We start from the raw sequence: 20972 nt of genomic DNA, 5'->3' as shown, positions 1-20972 counted from the left end.
GTTTTGCTGCTCCCCACTAGCAGTAAAGAGGAATTAAGCTCTTTGAAAACAACAGTCTCAGCGTATTAATCTTGGCTTGAGAGGGGTCAATGGCGATTGGGAATGGACTTCCAAAGTGGTGACTGACAGTGTGAAAAATAAACCGAGGCACAAAGTGCTTTACGGAAACACGATTTCTTTCTTTCTTTTTTTTTTTTTAAATTTACAACACAACACTTCTTGCCTTTATCTGACCTTTCCTTTCCCCAGGGACAGAACTAGTGTTTGTCACAACGAAGACCCCATGACTGAATCTTGCAGAGACCCTTCAGTCAGGGTGGTACCATGTTTCCTGGTGTGCATAGTTTCTCTTTAAAAACAAATTCAGCTGTATAGCCAAGTGAAAAGAACTATTTAAATTCTGTGAGGCAAACACTGGCAGCTTCGGTCTTCTTTTTTTTTTTTTTAGTGGTGGTGGTGGTAGGATACAAGAGATTGACATTTTAAAAACCACTCAAATGTTAGAATACTTGGTAATTCTTTCAGCTCTAGTCTGAGTGACCACACACATAAGGATAGCAGGAATGCCCAGCCGGTGGGGAGTAGCTCTGTTTCCTGACCGGTGTTCCCTTCACCATCCTGTAAATGTTCATGGCCTCTTTGGCGGTGCAGGCAGCGGGGAGGCATTCTGGGCAGGTTAGGGAGGGTCAACGTTCTATTTTTATTCCATTACTACTGTGTTCATAGACTCCTGAAGTTGAGAACTATTTTAAATCTAAGAATGTGATGCCAGTACCTCCTTTATCAGATTCAAGGTCAAGAAAACAACACCATCATTAACAAGTGGGGACCATCTCTGAAAATACACACACCTTTGGCACTGGCCATAAACCTACAGAGCTTATGACAGGGTATGCACTAACTCTGGAAACACAGAGAACATTCTATGGGGTTTTTTTTTAAAACAGATTGTTGATGTTCTTGACAACATTATGTATATTTGCCTGCTTCTAGACTGTGTGGACACCCTGTAGTTGTAGATAAGAAAGCTAAGAGGGTGCGGTGTGCAGCAGAGGGTGAGGGCACCCTATTTTCTGAAAGAGTGCTGAGGTCTACAGATTGACAACTCCCTGTAGACAGAGAGGCTGGAATATTTTCATCTGCACCATTACATGCAGCCTTAGCTGTACACTCACAGAAAGGAAAACAATTCAAGAATACATTTCTTTTTGCAGCAACACTAAGCAGCATAGTTAATGCACAGACATGAATGAAGTGTGACAAAACTTGGCAAAAACACTGAAGAAAAAGTTTGATTTTGTTTTTTAACCAGCTAAACATGTGTCTCTACGCTTAGTAAAAGACCCTATAGATAGTTAAAAGAAAAAAAACCCAAATCCCAAACAATAACCTACAAAGTGTTATATATTGAATCTGAACTCTGAGGATGGGGGAGAAGGGGACCTTTCTTACATAAAGACTCAATTGTTCCCTAATCTTAGAGACGGCTGTTATAGCCAAGTCTGCTGAAAACATCTTATTTACACTGCAGAGGAAAACAGGCTTGGCTTAAGCGTTTTTCTCAACACAGAGACATCTTCATTTTGTTTAAGAGTCAAGATGGCAAAATATAAAAAAGTAAAATCAAAAAGTACACAGCATCTGAGGTCGATATGGAATCTGGCTGTTAACCCTACAAAAACTGCCCCCCCGACAAGTGGCAAAAATTCGAGTGAATCTTTGCAACAAGTCAGTAGCCCGTGAAATGTTAGTTTCTGCTAGATATATTAATAAAAGTTCTTCCAAATTCTTAGGCAGGGATTTCTTTTCCTCTCTTTTTTCTTCTTCTTATTTATTTTTTTGCATATCTTAGATCCCACGTTCAACCCACAGGAACTTGGAAGAACCGACTGCTCATTTATGCTACATTCATATCAGAAGAGGTGGCAAAGTTCTTAGAACAGGAGCCATCTGATTAGGAAATTAAGCTGCTATAAATAAAACTGATCGAATGGCAATCAATGGATAATTATCTACTGGGGGATACTGATGAAAGAATTTGCTTTGGAACCTTGACATGCCATCACTGCTAAGTTAACTTCTGTGCATGTTGTAAATGCAAAAAATCAAGGGCTAGGTACGGAGGAACCAGAGATGCCACATGGGCCATCCATTTCTTCACAGTGTCTCGGAGATCTGAACTTTGTGGGTTTTTTTTTTTTTTTGTATTTTTTTTTGTATTTTTTTTTAAACACCTAAAATTAGGTCATGGCACTGGATTTAAATTGCCAGTAGAGGTCTCCAGTCTGATGGAAGACATCTCTTCCCCACGAGTGCTTATTTTTTAATTTTTTTATTTTTTTGGCGACTCATGTGGTAGACAGAAACCAAGTTTGTGATGTTTGAAAGATGGACACCTCCAGCCACTAGTAATCAAGTGTTTAAAAAATAAAGGAAACTAGTAAAAATTGGAAAGCTCAAATTTACATGATCGAAATGTTTACAAAATAAATCTACATAATGAGAGGTGACCAGCAAACCTCTGTACACATGCCAGAATGTGGTGGAAGAGAAGCCACTCCCACCGAATTTTCTAAGTGTATGGAAGCCACTTAACCTCTCAGCAGACATGGCTCTTGCCAAAGAATATCACGGAAAGAAAAGAGTTTTTCTCTTCCATTATATTCTCACTATATCCTTTTCTTAGGTCACTGCCAACCAATAAAGCAAAGCTTCCATCAAGTTGACAAAAAAAAAAAAAAAAAAAAAAAAAAAAAAGTGGGGGGGCAGAGTTGGGGGAAAGAGAGGAGACAAGGGAGGACAGGAGCAGAAAAACAGGAACCCCTTTCTACTGGCCCAACACAGACAGACTTTCCAAATCACTGTATGTGGTTGTCACAATGACACACGTGGAGACGTCAGTACCCAGTAACGAGGGCGATAACACAAGGAAGGATCTTGGCATTCCACATTACTGAGACATGAAAGCATATTTAACTTCCTTGATTTCTGTTTATTTTCAATTTAGCCCACTGCCTGTGGGGCCTGTCCAGAACCACTCCGATTTCCTTAATGGGCAAGTGTCTTAATGTCTGCGGAGTGACTGGACCACATGCACATACACACGCGTTCCCCCTGCTTAGGATGTCTGGGTGTATGTACGAAGGCACTAAAGCGGCTTTAGAGAAATTGCAGGCAGCAACCCCACCCACTCCCTTTACCTGTCAAGCTGGAGTTTCTTTCCCACTGGGAAGCTTAGATGTTTAAAAGCAGCTGTGGTCATGCTTGGGAATTCTGACCCCCGGCCCCAGAAGGGAATACAAAAGGAGAATTCAACGTCGTGAAAAATCGAAAGGAAATACTCCACATCTCCAGCTGAGGGATGGGGATAATTAAGCAGCAGATCTTCAAAACAGCAATTAAAATGAGCACAACAGTAGCTGGGAGCTAAAAAAGTAAAATCACTTGTTCCTTATTAGATTCTTCTTTTCTCCTCCTCCCATAACAAACGGAGGTAAGACAGACATTCTTTGTTAATAGAACAGTCCATAGATATTTTCCTCTAGTAATGCCTATATTTAAAATTTGTTCCAAAAATTATTAACCTATATTTCCTAGCTCTTTACATAGATTCTCAGCAATCCAACCGTACTATTTTACAGATTAGAGTTTACTTTTTTTTTTTCCCCCTAAGTTGTTGTTTCTTTCTTTCTTTCTTTCTTTTGTCCTGGGGTTTGAGGGGCAGGGAGAAGGGTTCCCTTAAAAAAAAAACAAAACAAAAACAATCATTAGGGGAGATGTCAGTTCAATCTTAAATGGAAAGGAACAGAGTGATGACGTTCCCATTTATAAAAACCAAACGCTCCCACTAAATGACACACAATTTCAAACGAATCCATGATAAAGCTCTTAGAAAGCTAATCCTTCTCCCGTGTTTTTAAAGATAACGAATTGACCTGTTGCTGCTAAATTGATCATTTTTAAAAAATATTTCTTTCTATGTGTTTTAAAATGTGTGATCCCCAGTATGACAATAATGTTTGGAGACTTTACATTTTTTTTTTTTTTAAGTAAAAATTGTTTCAACTTTTTGAAGTTTCAGGAACTTGTAAAAGTTTATGAACAGGAAAGAAACAGCCGTCTATCTAGGATAAGATACGGTTAAATAAACCATCTTCAAAAAACTGGCTTCCTACCCTAGAATTCCTGAGAATGCTTGCAAATTTTAAAGCAGGAAAATAAATGTTAAAAACAAAAACAAAAAACACTGTTAAATGCTCCCAGAGTTAGTCTTCATCTAAAATATATATTTATATGTATATATATACGCACTTTTTGGTCTTTTTTTTTTTAAGTTTTTAATTTTTTCCCTTTAAGCTTAAGATGGAAGAACATTTGAGCTTCTCATGTTTATTTTTACATATTTCAAATCCCTCATTATGTCTTGTAAACAAGAGGGGCTCTAGCACCTGGCTTTCACCGTAGTATCGTAAGGAACTCAACTAACCCATAGTGCAGGCCAAGGAACCAGCAGGCAGGAGGAGGGAGGGGGGGGCAGGACACGACAGGGAATCACGGCAGTGGACAGGGCTGTCACGGGCTCGTGGGAGCCTCGGGACACGCTCCTGGCCCAGGGCCACTAAGATTTCGCCTTCTGTAGATGGCTGAACACAGCTGCTCTCCACCTGGACGTCACCACACACCACAGGGTTTTGCTCCTCACACAGAGAGCAGGCAGAGGGGACCAGAAGGAGACATTTTTGTACATGGGCAGAGATGGAAGGGGCATGGTGGTGGTGATGAAAACCGGAGAGCAGGAAGAGGGCACAGTCAGTTTTCTACAAGGCATCCAATGGGACTGAACCAACGCTGGAGACTCAAGTTTGACCACCTTTCCACAAAGGGTGCATAAAGACTTCCAAGAGCGAATGCTTACTTGAATTACACATGTCAATCTCTTTTGAGGCTAGGTTTATAATCAACAGGGTAAGCCAGAGGACTACAGAATTCCCACTCTTTGTCTCATAAAACCACTTGATGCAAATAATTCGTTTTTGCCTTTTCCTATACACACCCACCCACCCACCTACACACAGACACAAGCTAAAAGTCAAATACATTAGGCATTGTTGTATCCTTCACTGAAGATGCTAAAGAAAGAAAAACTCCCTTGTCCTCACTAGCAGCAAGTTATGGAGGACAGTAGAGGTCTGCTCCCACCAAGGGTTGGAATGGGCAGGTATTTGCTGGTACAGAATGTCGGCACTTTATGTTAAACAGTATAATGCAGACTGGGATGTCCACACAAGTGCTAGCACATTACCGGCATACATTCCCCTCCCTCCCCACCACCCCCCGCCCCGCCAGCCATCTGCTTTGTATAAAGGGGTACCCCTTCAGGTCTGCTAGAACTCTTCACAAAAAGCAGTTTGATACATGTTGATTCCAACATAAGTACATACATGTTGGTGATAACTGTGGATTAAAAGTTGCCCCCTATTCGGCCCAGAGTACTACTACATTGATGCTTTAAAAAAAAAAAAAAAGTCTTTAAATACCAAAATAAAAAAGCAACATTACAAGAAAAAAAAAAAAAAAAATAAAGAGGTCAAAACCAAAAAAAGGTGCAATACTTAAAAGTCTTTGCTAAGTTATACCTGCCTAAGCAAAACCACATACACAGGAAATACACAACACAGAGGAACAAAAGGAAACGCTTGAAGTACACACTGGTTTAAGAACATTCGTTAAGTAAACGTTTCTGTCAGTGATGGCCTGGTGCTGTAGCGCGCCGCGGCCTGGCACAGGTAACGCTCGGCGAGAGAGGAGCAGAGAGGGAGAAGCTGCAGCTGCTCACGAGTTACTTGTTTCGTTTTCACACAATGAAAAAGAGAACCAATTCAGCATTACCTGACTTTCTGATGAATTCCTCATACCTGATTACAACAAGAAAGGGGGAACGTGGTTTTTCTGCTTTTGAGACACCACAGAAGTAAAAACTCTCTCATCGTCTGTTCCCGTTCAAATTAATGAAAAGAAAAGGCCTGCGTGAAACTTAACAGATATCCCGATGTGCCTGGTGGCCACTTACTTTAAAAAACAGAAATAAATAAAACACACGGTTGCTCCAAGAGGTACCTCCTGCTCTCCTACTTTTTTGGGACTTGGCAGTGCTCCGCTCTACTGCTAGGTCGAAAGAAAAGCAAGAGAAAACTCGCTCAGGCTAATTTGCAAATGTAAAGGAGCTCCCTGCTTTAATCATTAAAAAGCACTCTGTTCATCTTAATGCAGCCCAACGGAGTTGCTTTAAGTAAGCAGTGGCTCCCGGTGCTTGTGTGTTCTCATAGTTAAAAAAAATAAAAATAAAAAAAAAAAATAAAAAGCAGATGGCCGGCCAGCCAGCCTGCAGACTGTTAGCAACGCAGCGTTCGGAGAGATCGGGTGGGGCAGGGGGAGGAGGACACGGGCACACGCACACACAGAGACAGAGAGAAGGATGCACGCAAATGCACATGAACACACGTGCACACACATACCAGAACGAGCATGCCTGGGCAGTTACATGTGCCAGAACACACTGGTATTTATCAACCAGCCAATCACAAATTTTTTCCTTTTTTTTTTTTTTTTTTTAGGTTTTTTGTGTTTTTGTTTTTAAAGTGAGGCTCCGTCAAGTCTTCCCCCCCCCCCCACCCCAACAATTCTTTTGAATTCCCCTCCCTCCCAAACGTGGTAGACCTAAGGACGGAAACACACCCAGTGCAAACAAAGTTAAAAAGCTATTTTTTTTCAGTATATATGTTTCTTAGCAACAACTTCCATATAACATGAAAAAAGTGAAAAACTAGAAACTAATTTTTTTAATTTTTTTGTGTTTAAATTTAAATGGTATGTGTACTTGCTTCACATTGTCTTTCTAGGTTGGCGTTCATGATTCAAGTATTTCAAGAGTGATATGTTCTCTTTTTGGATTCATATTCCAAACGAAAAAACTGAAGTTATAAGGGAGGCAACTATGTGCTCAGACAGTCTGTCAATGACCCACCTTTTTTTTTTCTCTCTCCGTTTTCTTTTTTCCTTTTAAAAATGTATTTATTGCAAGTTGAAAAAAAAAACGAAAAGGTCAAGTTAGTGCTGCTGCTGTTCCAAAAAAGGTCACGAGGTCAGAGTTGAAAGTTTTAAGTTCAGATTGAATCCGACCCTCCTCCCAGAAGGTCACCAGGTAGTAAGGGAGCAGGGCTGCCCATCCTATGGGGATCTTCCACAGTTGGGACTCCCCACAAGCTAGAAGAATAGTTTGGGGGCCCCCACAACGAAGCGCCAGCAAGATCGGCCCCGCTGCTGCCGCCAGCACTGCTGCTCCACTGCCCGAGCCCTGTGGACCCACCGAAAAGATTCAAAGCAGGTCCGACGGGATCTGACTGGGTCTGGCCGGTCTCCAGCGACTGCCAACCTGCGGCGGGTGCACTTGGGGTTGCTGCAGGTGTGGGGGGCTGAGCTTGTGCCAGAAAGCGGCTGACTTCATCATCGGTGGCAAACTCAGCCAGGATGGTAGTGTTTCCCAACACACACCTGGAAGAAAGGGGAGGGAAAGAGCTATGGATTTGAGGGAAATCCTAAAGCACCTGCACGGACTGAGGGTTTCGAGTCCCAGAGTCCTTGATGTTCAAAGTATGCTCCTCTGACCAGCAGCTTCCACATCCCCTGGAAGCTTTCTAAAATGCAGAATCACAGGCCCCACCCCAGGCCTACGGGATCAAAACCTGCATTTTAACCAGACCAGGTGATTGAGAAATACTGTACTAAAGCAGTAAGGGATCACTAAATCTCAAGACCTCCAAAGACTACTAGGGGGTACCACGTATCGCTATCCTTTTGGAATTTGTATGTTGAGAAAAATGTCATCTTTCTTTTCCCAATGGGAGGTAAAAGGTCACAGTGCAAACATCAAGGTGACTCAACCTCACACATCTGGAAGTGCCACTGCTCTGCCTCTGGGCCGGGCTCATCGCCTGAGAGTCACCACTGCTTGCTCGTTCTGTTTGTAGCTTTCTGTCGGGGCCTGGAGCCAGAGAGTCAGCTCTTCCCGGGCTACCAGTTTGACAGCAGCTGGGAGGGGGGACAGTCAAAGTGTGATCCAGTCCCACCTACGTAAGACAAAAACCTCTGCTACCCGCCAAGCCACAGCGTTTCAACAAAGAAGACAAAGTAAGCAACCAGATTCTATTAGAAAAAGTGACGGCACCTACAATGTTTCACATTCTCCTGAACACTGGGGCTTTGTTTTACGGTATTAAAATTTACTCACTGCTTCATGACTTCATAAATTCTTTACTTTTGGAATTCTGATTACGGGCCTACACAGATATGCAGGGCAATCCACACTTGGGGAGGTAGAAAAGATCCGTCCCCTCCGTACCAAGCAATTGCTTATGCCAGGATGCTGTTTTTATGCATGTTCTCGTGGATCTTTGCTTTATGAAGCAGGTGCCAGAATACTCACGTGTGCATCTTCGTGCGTGTTTGTCTCAGTGAGCGTAGGATGGGTACTCACATGTGCAGTGCAGTCTGGGCCTTGGCTGCCTCCTGTTTGGTGCTGTATCGGATCAGGGCAGTGCCCTGGGTTAGGTTCAGATGGAATGTCAGCAGTGGGCCATGCTGCATGCAGATGGTTCTCAACGTTGACCCATCAATCTAAGGAGTAATGATATTCATGAGTTAAAAACTGGAGGTAGGGTGTGAACAGAAGTCAAATGGCCTTTCTTGTATATGAGGAGGAGAAGGGCTTCTGGTTTGTAAATAATGATATCGGCACTAAGTAAGTCTTGGACAAAGGAAGGAAGGACTCAAAGCAGGAAAGAGTGCACTCAATAGAGGTCTTAAAGGCAAATTTTAAGTTAATTCAAAGCACGGGCTGAGATCTAATGTGCCCATACTACAAAAAGAAAGTTTGCAAAAACACAGCTCAAGACAAATCCTATGATTCGACCTGTAGTCTGTTTTTAAGAGGTAAACACATGAATGAGTGTTGACTTGTGAGAGCCTTTAGAAAGCAGAAACAGGATGGCGCCCGAACAGGAACTTAAGACAAGTTCTCGACCTCATTAGTAACGTCGTATTTGAACTATTCTCCACTCCCCTGGTTAATAATCTCACAGAGAGCTAAAGGAGGACACAAGAAAAGCACTGCTAACCTCCTTGACGGTTTAGTGGTTTTTAAATTTTTTTTTAAATTTATTTATTTTGAGAGAGAGAGAGAGAGAGAGACAGAGAGTGGGAGAGGGGCAGAGAGGGAGAGAGGGAGAGAGGGAGAGAGAGAGAATCCCAAGCAGGCCCCATGCTGTTAGCACGGAGTCCAACGTGGGACTCGAACCCACACACCATGAGATCATGACCTGAGCTGAAGTCGGACACTTAACCGACTGAGCCACCCAGGCATCCCCACACCCTGATGAGAATGTTGCTGGCTGACCTAGCTCACAGACAACACCAGTGTCCTTGGACTCCCACGCTGCCCATCTCAGGACGAGCCTTTGTGCCTGCTTCTCTGTGAACCCTGCCACCCTCAGCCTCATGTTGGCCAGACTCTCCAGATGTTCACCGTTTACAGACAGTTTCTCTCACTCTGGACTCGGATGAACAGATGCACTTATTCACTCTGATGAATTTACTTGTATTGAGATCTTAACTAGGTTTAGACAGGCTGCTCAGTCCAACATTAAGTTCATTTCTTTGGAAGGGAAACAGATTACTATCAGAACAGCCTCAGAAACTGTGCTACCGGCGGTGGCAGTGGAAACATTGTGTGGTTTCACTATGGAAACCCTGCAGGATGGAAACTAGCAGCATCACCACAGTTCTTTACAGAAAATGGAAATCAACTCTATGAGCATGTCCGTGTGGGCCACAAGTGACCTTTCAGGACAGATGCCCTCTAAACAGATTTTAGGTGATGAAAAGTACATTTATCCAGGTTCCAAAGATTTGCCCATATAACCGTTTTCTAAGCTACCATCGGGATTAGTCTATTAGGTACTTGAGTTTTAAAATTCATCAGTTCTTTCTTATATGAGCACAGTTAACCCCCAGATTCACATTATGTATATACACACATGAACTTACTATTTTTCATAGGATAAAACAGAAGCGAACAGCAGGCTAGCTTGTCCAAGTTCCTTTCAACACAGCGTAGACTTTACGGCCTCTCTCGTCCTCACCATATACCCACCACACTGTGTGACAACTTTAGAATGTTGTCATGTTCTAATGAGGCATATACAGATTTGAGTATGGTCGTATAAAATTTTTACACTTCAGTTGATTCGTAGCTAATAACCCACCTGGGGCTTTAAGCCGAGTAAGAGCCAACCCAGACTCTTCTTCATGTTAACTGTATTTATGAAACTGCCTTTCTCAACATGTACCCTAAATACAAACCCTGGACTCACTCCCCACAAACAGGTTCCACAAACAGGTTCACTGGGCAGGTAAATTTAGGAGAAGCTGTATTTCTCCACAGAGGATAATACATGTTAGCATATTAAAGAGTCTAATAAGTCTCACAGTGAAGAAACCCGCTTAATTTTGTTTAATCAAGTACATGTTCCAAACATATTAGGCCAGAGACCTATTAATATCCCATGGGAACACTCTAGAAAATGCTAGCTAGCTTACTAAAGTGCGCATGAATCCAGTTATGAATTAAATGCTAGACAATTCCTTCTATGTGTCAAAGGGAGGGAGGCATAATTGACTCCTTTTAACAAGGTGCTGTAAAGGTTGTGCTGTCAAGTCCAAATGAAGGTCACAGGCTCAGTTTCAATGGGTTCACTTAATCTCATTTGCGTGTTCAACATAATACTGCCGCAAGTATGTCAGTTATCAAGCAAACAAGGTGACAGACTGGCTTGGGGCAAATGAAACCCATCACTGTAAAAACAACCTAGAGGGCATGTTCTGAAGAGAGCAAATTAGTAATGCCATCTACAAAGAAGAGAATAACAGATGGAAAATTGAAAGCACCCATGTGGCATTTAAGCTATGAAATTGACAGATTTCTTCTACTGCAGAGATGGATGGTTAATTATTTATGAAGCATAAAAATGTTTGATATTGAGCCCCAAGCCTTGTTGGGCCAACAATCCCCGCTCAGGAATAGGCTTCGAGCCTCGGGTGGGGAGGCCCACCCCTGCATGCTGGACCTCTGAGTAGCAAGCAGGAAATTAATGAGCTTTGTTATTATTTGGCAACATTTCACACCTGAGTTTCCCTTGCTTAACACAATCAAATCCTGTCTCGAAAATCACAAGGAAGCATGGTTACCTGTGGAGTGAGATTGTGAAGAACCAGCCAGTAACTGGGACGAACTGAACCACCATCACTCCAAGTAGAGGCTGTAAGTAACCAGAAGAAAAAATTAGGAAGAGCAGTAAAAAAATTCAGAAAGCCATGAGTGAGAAAACGTTTTCACATAGGCCCCGTGTGTCTTCTCTCCTTTTATAAACGGTCTTCTATTTTACACGTCCCTCTAACCGCATTCATCCTGTCACTTAATGGTCAGTTTCTCTTCCCCTAGACCTTGTAACCCTGTGCACTCTCACACCTCATTTGTAAGGCCACATTTCCCTCCTAATGTTCTCACGCTGCTGTGTGTCGTTTTTACTTCATCTGTCCCTTGCGAGTTCTTGGCTACCTCTGCCCTAGACCGAACTGCAACTTTCCACTCCAGAGATACTCTTTCCTCTACCAGACAACCGTGATTTCCTCTCTTGTGAAGACTTCATGTCTTTTTTGGTGTTAACATAAGCCCCTTGTGTTTGAACAATGATGCTCCTTTAGGCGAGTCCTTGTCACCTGAGGCAAGCCGTGAGTCCTGTGTCCCCCAACCCCTGACCGATCGGGGTGCTGTGCTGCTCCAGGGAGATGATGGTTTGGGGTTGGTCAGACCAGGAGGTGGGCGGGGCAGCGGTGTAGTGTTCCTTGAGGAAATATGGTTTTTCCACATCTTGTTGGAGAGATGAGTGGGGTTGTGTCCTATGGGATCTGGGGACCATGTTGATTTGTAATCAGGGAACTTTGCTATAAAGAAGACAAAATTAAGGAAGGAGTAAGGTTAAATAGATCACTTTTGTCAATCTACATAAATTTTGTGTATACATATAAATAGTATTCTAAAAATAGTAAGTACACATCTTGAGACTAGCAATACAAAATAACACTAAATATAAAATTTTCAATGACTATTACTCTGAATCAACAACACATGAACTGAAGATTTAATGATAACTAATTCTCTACTACTTTCTTAGCCAAACAAGCCTGAAAAGGAAGATTCATTCAAGGGAAGTTTTCTTAAAACCATTAGTCTTACGTAAAGATATAGTAGAATGTGAACCTTAGCAAAACTATTCTATAAATACTCACTGGCTGAATGGGAAGTACATTAGAAACTTCTAATTTTCTTGATTGTGATTAAGCTATCAATATTCAAACAGATTTTTTTTTAAATTTTTTATTTTTAAGTAATGTCTACACCAAACATGATGCTTAAACTTACAACCCTGAGATCAAGAGTCACATGTTCTACTGTCTGAGCCAGCCAGGTGTCCCAATATTCAAACAGATTTTGAAAAAAAAAAAAAAAAAAAAAAAATCAACAAATATTTGCTAAGGGCTTATTATATTTTAAATCAGTGCTGTGGGTAATATAAAGTTATTCTTAAGAACTTCAAATTCACATGAGAAGACGGAACAGGTGAATAGCAGAATTGGTAGCTGGAGGTATCATCACATATGTTCAATGCACAGAGGAGAAAACACTGTTATGTCATCACCAAAGGCATGGCAAAGACAGGTCTGGAAGGATTTTACGAACAGATGGGCTTGGAGTGCTTGGGTGGCTTAGTTGGTTAAGTGTCCAGCTTTTGATTTCAGCTCAGGTCATGATCTCATGGTTTGTGGGACTGAGCCCTGTAACAGACTCTCTGCTGACAGCACGGATCCTGTTTGGGATTCTCTCTCTCCCTCCTTCTCTTACTCTCTGCCCCTTCCCTGCTTGTGCTCTCAATCTCACTCTAAAAAATAAACATTTAAAAACAAACAAACAAACAAAAAAATGGATGGGCTCAGAGAGACAGGAGAATGTAGATGAATATCCTTTAAACTCTATCTGTACCAAATGTATTTTTTTTCAGTTTTGGCTGAACACCATTTCACAAGGCCAGAGAGGTACAGAAGGCCAGAAAGGTAGGGTGAAGGCTGATGAGGATGCTACCAGGAGTTCTTGCACTAGATTTGGTACGTAGTATTTAAACCTGGGTCTCAGCCTGGGTGACAGCAAGTAGGATGGAGAATGGGTAGGAGATATGGCTGCAGAATACACTCCCTGGGAGACACCCTCACCACTTGGACTCAGGCAGCAAGTGAGAAAAATCAGGAGACTTTGTGACCCACTGATGCTGGAAGCGTCATTAAAACAAACACAAAAACTTAGTTAAGGAGGAAAGACGATGTAGGGGAGGGGCAGAGATGTACATTCAGTTTAGACAAGTCTGGGGTGACTCTTGGGTCATCTCTCAGATGAACGTCCAACTGTAGACAAAAGATTTTTATCTGGTTCAACCGGAGATATGGGCAGTTACTGGAATAAAAGAGTTGAGTGAAAATATCAGTTTTTACATGTAAAGAAAAAAAGCCCCCAAAAGAATAATGTAGGGTAGTGGTTAGAAACACGGATTTTTGAGTTGGCTCCTTTACATATGCACACAGACCTGAGGCAAATTACATCAGCTCTTTGTTGTCGTTGTTGTTTTGAGAGAGTGAGAGAGCATGTGCCAACAGGGTAAGGGGGCGAAGAGAGAATCCCAAGCAGGCTCCACGCTTCAGCACAGAGCCAGACACGGGGCTCAATCCCACAAACTGTGGGATCATGAACTGAGAGGAAACCAAGAGTCGGATGCTTTATTATATCCATTAAGATATAAAAGTCCGATGGTTTTACTATATCCATTAAGTTTTCATTCCCTATCGTCTTAGAAAAAAAAATATATAAGGAACTCAACAAATGTTGGTAGAATTAATTAAGGGCCTCTTTTTTATTTTGCCTTTGGCCATCTGCCTGTAGCCTTTGTCTATAAGTGGAAGGAATTTTTTTTTTTTTTTAAGGAAAGCAAACTAGAACTGGTTGCCTTAGGAACAACTTGGTAAACGTCCCTGGTTCTCCTCATGGGCCATGACTCCTTTGGCAAACTGGTTAAAGAAAAACGCTTGCGGCACAAAAATCTGACCCCTGTCCTCTCAATGCTCACAAGCTCCTTGCAATGATGTCACCATCTGCCTTGTCCTAAAGCTACATGTCTCATCCTGTCTCTGTGTGACCGGAAGCTCCTTGAGAACATGGCCAGTACAAGAGGTGTGCTTCCATTTATGCTGCCCTCGCTATTCAACTTTCATTGTATTCTGTAAGAAATAAATGCCCATTTCTTTTGTAAAAGGGAATCTGATGGAAAAGTGCAAGCCAAAGGGGAACGAACAGGTCATACTTGTACCTGAAGTGCTATGAACGTTGGTAAAGGAGTTGTCAGAGGCACTGTAGGGCCAGGCACCAGGTGAAGGCAGCGAGGTGTTGAGGGAAGAATTAGACCCTTTTGGGGACACAGGAGGAACAAGATGGAGATCTTGAGACAGATGTCAGTATAACCAGTGCAACCTTAGGTATTTTATTTACCCTTCCATGGAAGGTTAAAATATATCTTAAACAAACAAACTGAAAAGCTACATATTTTTATGTTTTTTGGTTAAATTATTAGATTAGCAGGTGCCAGTGAAGCCACAGATTGACAAATATGAAATGCCGGGTTTTGAATGAACACCGAGGATACCTCGCTCATTTACCTGTGGTGTTATCCCGCAGAAGTTGGTGGTCAGTATCTACAATGGGAGATGTGGCTGTACCCCCCAGCACACTTCCTGGGGTGACATAGGGGTCAGATTCAGGGTCAATGTTTTGGATACCTTTCCATGGCACTCCTGGTTGGAATTCTGAAACAAGGAGAACCAATATTAGAGGTAGGAGGATGTTAAAAAAAAATGTTAAAATCAAGTTAGTTTTTGATACAAGAAATAGATCTGTGAAAGAATACTGAATCTATTTTATTGCAAACAGTTATCGTAAAATTAAAAATCACACTCTCAACCCCAACATATACTGTGCTAGCAGCACTTCTGTGTTACCAAGCTTGTCGACCTTCTCGGTTTCTCTGGGGCTGTGAGCCAGAGCTCATTAGTGCCTAGCCTGGTCACTTTTCTTCCTACTTCCAGGGCAGTTCGGCCCGAGAGCAGTGAAACCGGGAGTAAGTAACCTGGTGCTGATGAGAACTGTCCAGGTATCTCGGACACAAACCGGGAGAAAATCTGCGTTGGAAGTAAGTGACTTCTCCCACTTATCTCACCGGAAATTGGCTCAGATGAACAAAAGAAAATACACTATAAATGACCATGACTTCGTGGAACATCCAGGGAGAAAGAGCAGGAATAATTTGGCTTATAGTGAGAAAGCCCAGAATATGTATAAGTGTTTATAATTATTTTTATTAATATTTTTAATGTTTACTTATTTTTGAGAGAGAAAGAGAGAGAGAGAGAGAGAGAGAGAGAGAGACTGACCAAGCATGAGCGGGGGAGGGGAAAGAAAGAGGGAGACACAGAATCCAAAGCAGGCTCCAGGTTCTGAGCTGTCAGCACAGAGCCTGACGCGGGGCTCGAACCCACAAACTACAAGATCATGACCTGAGCCGAAGTCGGACGCTTAACCGACTGAGCCACCCAGGTGCTCCTATAATTTTTTTTATTGGTTAATTTAAATCATATTTAAAGTTGTTGGATGGGATTAACAAACTTTTGTTTTCCCAATCATGACGGAGAGCAATATAGTAGAATATACAAACAATATGCATTATATGAGCCTTCTTTGGTGGAATGGAACTGCACATATTCCTACCACAAATATTCCAGTACAGAAAGAGGTTTAGATAGACATACACCAATTTTTAATTTTTGATTTACTAAATTAAAATTTTTTCTACAATGAAAACAGATGACTTAAATCAAGATAAAAACAGAAGGGAAAAAGTAACAAAATAGTCTCATTGTATCACTACTGCATATCTGGAACCTATCTGACGACAAATACTTGCTTAATGAATAAACGGGTCAATTAAATGGACATTTCAGAAGAACCCATGTTATGAGGCATCCTGTGCATGGATGAATCCCAAGTCTAGCTCCAGCATCACCTTCTTTGATCCCAGATTCCACTCCTCTGACTTCTTTCAGCTTATCTATATCTGTACAATATTTAGCACAGTTACTTGCGTTACAGGTGACCAGTGTCCACACCTTATCTTCCTGACTGAACTCTATGGAGCAGAGACCCCATCTAATGTGAATTTACTATCTTCCCACAACATAGCACATACCTTCCTTTTATCAGACAATAATTACTGAATGAAAAAATAAAGTAAGTGCCTGAGTAACTGGCAAAAGCAATCTGTTCAGAGCCTGAAATTAAGAATTGAAGACAAACGATACACAGAAAAAACATTTCCTGGACAATACCTGGAGGCCAACTGGCATTGCTGGATTTACTTCCGATTTTATTTGTCGGTGGAGATTTGGCAGGTAACCAGCTATCACCAGCAGGACCCGTATGGCCACCCAGCGTGTCACTCGGGATGATATCAAACTGGTTGTATGGTGACCCTCCTCGAGTCTTACCAGGGGCCACTATAGCGCCTGAGGAGAGAGAGGAAATTGATTCACACCCAGCAAAAACAGTATTCTGACTATGCAGTTAAAAAAAAGTTCTGGAACAAGAGGTTGCCCTGGAGAGCCAGTATATAATCCATAAGTAGGATGGCTAGGAACAGTTCATTTCACCTTTCTGAGCTTCTCGGGTTCTCATTAAAGCACACTTATTCTTCAATTTTCCTTTCAGTTTTAAAAATTCCACGGGCTTAAGAAATTAACGAAACTCTGACCACCTACAAATCATACCATTATCCCCAGTTTCTATACTGATGACTCAAGAATCAGAAATAGGACAAACAGTACACAAGCTGCAGTGCGTAAGAAGCGTTTTCACTACACTTGTCCTGACACCATTCACCCAAGTTCTTTGGAGCTGGTCAGACCTAGGTTAGCTAGAAGAAGCTGTGTAAATGGAGGGAGTTCACTGGAGAGAAAAGCATATGCGCTTGCTTTGAATTCCAAAGCAATGAGATGGAACCCCCGCCCAGGGTCTCTGCCAGCACAAGGTCAGCAGGGGACTCTGCAGCTCGGACACCCACGGCCCCACACACTAAGAACAGCCGATCCTTTGTAACTGGTTTCTTGAGAGCATTTCAGCAGTTCTGTCTGTGCCCTTTTTATGCATCTTATATGCTATGAGGCAGGAAAACAACCTTAAAAGCTTCAAATTCCCTTAACCTAACAAAAAATGAGCTTCACTTTAAATAAAATTCTTGGCCACCCTATTTATTTCTCAAATGAATTCCATATGCTGCACCATGTCACTTGATCTACCCTTAGGATGCTGTTTATAAACAGATAAAATTATTTCCAGGATGATGTATTAACATATTTGTATAAATACTGATTAAAATAATCTGCTTGGTTTGGCCCGGCAGGAGTATTATCAAAACCACCTTCCAAGCTCAGCAAAGAAGTCATTTGCTTTTCTGGAGCCACTGACAGAAATCTGACTCAAGGGCACGTTACAGTGAATAGTAGAAAATGAAGAGCTCGATTACCTTGGGGATTGCTAAGGAAATGGGGAAAACATTATCTATAAGCTCTGAAAAGGCAGGTGGATATTTTAGCTTCAAGATATCCTCTCACATGGCACTTGTATTTATTATCATGCACCTATCATGTCTTTGGGGACAAAGGGACCTGATGAATCATCAGCCTAAGGAAGCAGGGTAAGTCCCCAAAGCTGCAGATGCTGGGTTTGAATTATTCAGTCTAGAGACAGATTTTATAGTTTCAATAAATCATTCTTGATTTCATGGCATGAAATCAAATGATAATGCTTAGAGATAGCAGGGAAGAGCTCCATGGGGCCACTTTACCACCTCTGTCTGGGGCAGACACATTAAATAGTGGTTTACAAAGGAACCCTGAAAGTTTTCAGACTGATGGGGCTGAGGCCTGCCAGGGAACAGCAGCAAGACAAGCCCAACACCTGTTAATACTTGCCTCTCAAGGCTACAGGTGAGTCCAGGTGAATTACTGTCAAATGAAATAAACACTGAATGAAACAAAGGCCGAAGGAAGGTTCTAAGACCTTTTATTTGTTTTACAGGGAAATGGAGAAGTGCTTCCAGAGAACGATGGAGATGAAAGGACCCACAATTCACAACCAAAGCCCATGATGCCCTTAGCTGCTGCCTTGAGGACGCTGTAATTCACAGAGAACAAGAGAGTTTTGGGGAAAGTTCAAATTTCATGTACTCTTCTACTGGCCATCTTTTGGAGATTAAAGGTTCAAATAATCAACATGATATGTATTTGTTGTGATTTCTTAAACCTCAAAAAAATGGGTTCTGTTCTCTCAGCCAATATATTAGGGTTTTATCCTAATGGGTGCTCAAGTTCACTGCTACTACTCTTAATCAGGTGGGAAATTTTGCATCCCTTAATTACAACTAGCATTTTAAGTTTTCATAATTTGAAATTATGAAATTTTGCATCCCTTAATTACAACTAGCATTTTAAGTTTTCATAATTTGAAATACACGCAGCCCCAATCTTCCTCTCATAGGTGATCACAGGATTTGGGGGGAAAAAAAAAATCAAGAGACAAAAAGCTAAAGATTTCAGCTTTAAAATAATTTGTAAGGCTATATTACAAGGCTTGCTAAGGGCTGAACACTTCCATCTCATAAAGCTTTGCTCACTCTTACCATTTTTGTGCATATTGGCTTCCTGTGTGGCTACAGAGGGCAGGCCCTCCATCATGGAGGTCCACTGTTTGAAGCGAGACTCTGTTCCAGCCTCCTTCCCGCCAACCATGCCATAGTCCATGCCGCCAGAGCTGAAGCCTAAAACAGAGAATCACATTTTACATCTTTCTATAAATTTCTAGCATCAGTAATCAAAAGATCTGAGGTAGAATCCATGAATAGCTTCCTTTGTCATTTAAAGACTAATTCACAAGAAGCTTCTTCACCGAGAAACAGATTTCGGGGTATCTGGGTGGCTCAGTCGGTTGAGCATCCAACTTGTCTCAGGTCATGATCTCACAGTTTGTAGCTTCAAGCCCCACATCAGGCTTTGCACGGATAGCACGGAACCTGCTTTGGATTCTGCGTCTTCTCATCTCTCTCTGCCCTTCCCCCGCTCTCTCTCTCTCATTAAAAAAAAGAAAAAGATTTTGATTCGAAATGTTTGTCATGGCTCTTGCTTACCAAAACAAAAACAAAAACAATAACTCTTTGTTAAGGTATGAAAATGTAGATGAATGCCATCTAATTGAGGCCATCTCAGTGCACCTGTGTCTTTACTCATTTAGCTAACACTTGCACCGGGCAGATTCGTCAACTCAAACAGCAATCTCCACACAACAAACTAATATGGTATAATGACAGTCACGAGGTGTGGTGAGGCTTTCTGGGGGAGGAAAGGCTTTGCAGGAGGGACATTTGATGTAGGGCCTATGGCAGGTATAGAAGCCAAGGATACTAAGTACAAAGCTTTGATCGAAGACAATCAGGTGACATCAGGGAATGATGAGGAGCTCGGTGTCACTCAGATGCTCGGTAGAGGAGTGAGGCAGGGTGGCAGGAGATGGGAGAGAAACGAGGAGTTGTATTGTGTAGGGTCTTTATGTATTAGGCCAAGGATCTGGGGGCTTTTTTCTCCAAGACATAAAGAAGAAATATTTCTCCAAGAAATAAAGAAGGTTTTTAACAAGTGAGAGGAAGAGATAACTAAGTTTGTATTTTAGAAAAAGAACTGGCTGTGTAAGAATGGTGTACATGGAGGCCAAGGCAGAATGTAAGAGATCAATTTGAAAGAAATCTTTATGCAGTGCTGAAGCCTCCACAGCTCAAACTGGCAGTGACGGAGAGGTTCAGAGTTTACTTTGCCGCGAGCTCCACGAAAGCCTCCGGTGTCAGGCTTCTGGTGGGAGTGTGGGTGGGTAACGTCTTCCTGCTGCACAGGGCTGGACAGCTGAGGTCCAGCATGAGAGGCCTGCTGAAGGGGTCTCACGGGTCCCACCATCCACTGTGGGTCAGAACGTATTTCACATGAAAATAAAATAACACTGAAATAAACGAAACGGAGGAGGGGAAGAACGATGGGTAACCTAGTAAAAATGAGGATGGACCACGGGAGTGTGGAGAGCCACCCTGTGTAAAACGCTCGGGTGACCGCAGGAGTCAAAAGCTCATCTACTCTTAGTCAAGAAGATGTGTCATTCTGGCCAGGCCAGACTCCGTGCTATACCCACTTGACTCTGCAACCACCTGATGGTGCCTCAATGGCTCTGAAGTTCCACTCATCCAAACCCCATGAGGGCCCAGGTCACGTTTTCCCCCTATGCTTCTCTGAGTTGTCAGAGACAGGTTTAAAAAGGCAGAGTGAATCAAGCTCAAATAATTCCGAGCACCTTGTCCTACGTACAAAGCGTTGCTATTAATATAAAGAACACTGTTCATTCCCATTGCTTGTAAGCGACTTTACTAGTCCGTGTGATTACGTGGAGGGTGCGGGCAGGGAGCAGAAGTTCCGGAGGAAGCTGGAAATATTCCAAATTAAATGATTTTTTAAAAGAAGAGTGTATGGTATTTTCTTTTTTTCCTGCGTAGCTAGGATGAAACGAGACTGGAGGAACAAGGGTTTTTTTCTGACAGAAGCTTCAATGGCCTAAGTGGGCTGGCTCCTTGGGCAAGTAACACTCTACCTTCGACAGAGGAAACCAGCCCAGGGTG

General features: G+C 42.2%; 1 protein-coding gene across 15 annotated transcripts in view; it reads right to left on the bottom strand.

Annotated features, from left to right (window-relative positions):
- Nucleotides 1–429: 429 nt before the first annotated feature.
- Nucleotides 430–20972, bottom strand: part of TNRC6B (trinucleotide repeat containing adaptor 6B) — a 249515-nt gene continuing 228972 nt past the window's right edge. For all 15 annotated transcript variants that reach the window (XM_081796270.1, XM_081796269.1, XM_060659480.3 and 12 more), the window contains 8 exons: nucleotides 18942–19079; nucleotides 16594–16770; nucleotides 14872–15018; nucleotides 14526–14621; nucleotides 11833–12057; nucleotides 11302–11372; nucleotides 8534–8673; nucleotides 430–7551 (listed from right to left, as the gene is read on the bottom strand). In XM_081796270.1, coding sequence (XP_081652396.1) covers nucleotides 7164–7551; nucleotides 8534–8673; nucleotides 11302–11372; nucleotides 11833–12057; nucleotides 14526–14621; nucleotides 14872–15018; nucleotides 16594–16770; nucleotides 18942–19079 — 1382 coding nt within the window. In that variant the 3' untranslated portion in view covers nucleotides 430–7163. The remainder of the gene's footprint in view (nucleotides 7552–8533; nucleotides 8674–11301; nucleotides 11373–11832; nucleotides 12058–14525; nucleotides 14622–14871; nucleotides 15019–16593; nucleotides 16771–18941; nucleotides 19080–20972) is intronic.

Source organism: Panthera onca, chromosome B4, assembly GCF_046562875.1.
Source record: "Panthera onca isolate mPanOnc1 chromosome B4, mPanOnc1 haplotype 2, whole genome shotgun sequence".
Lineage (NCBI taxonomy): Eukaryota > Metazoa > Chordata > Mammalia > Carnivora > Felidae > Panthera > Panthera onca.
This window is presented reverse-complemented; position numbering and strand designations above follow the sequence as displayed.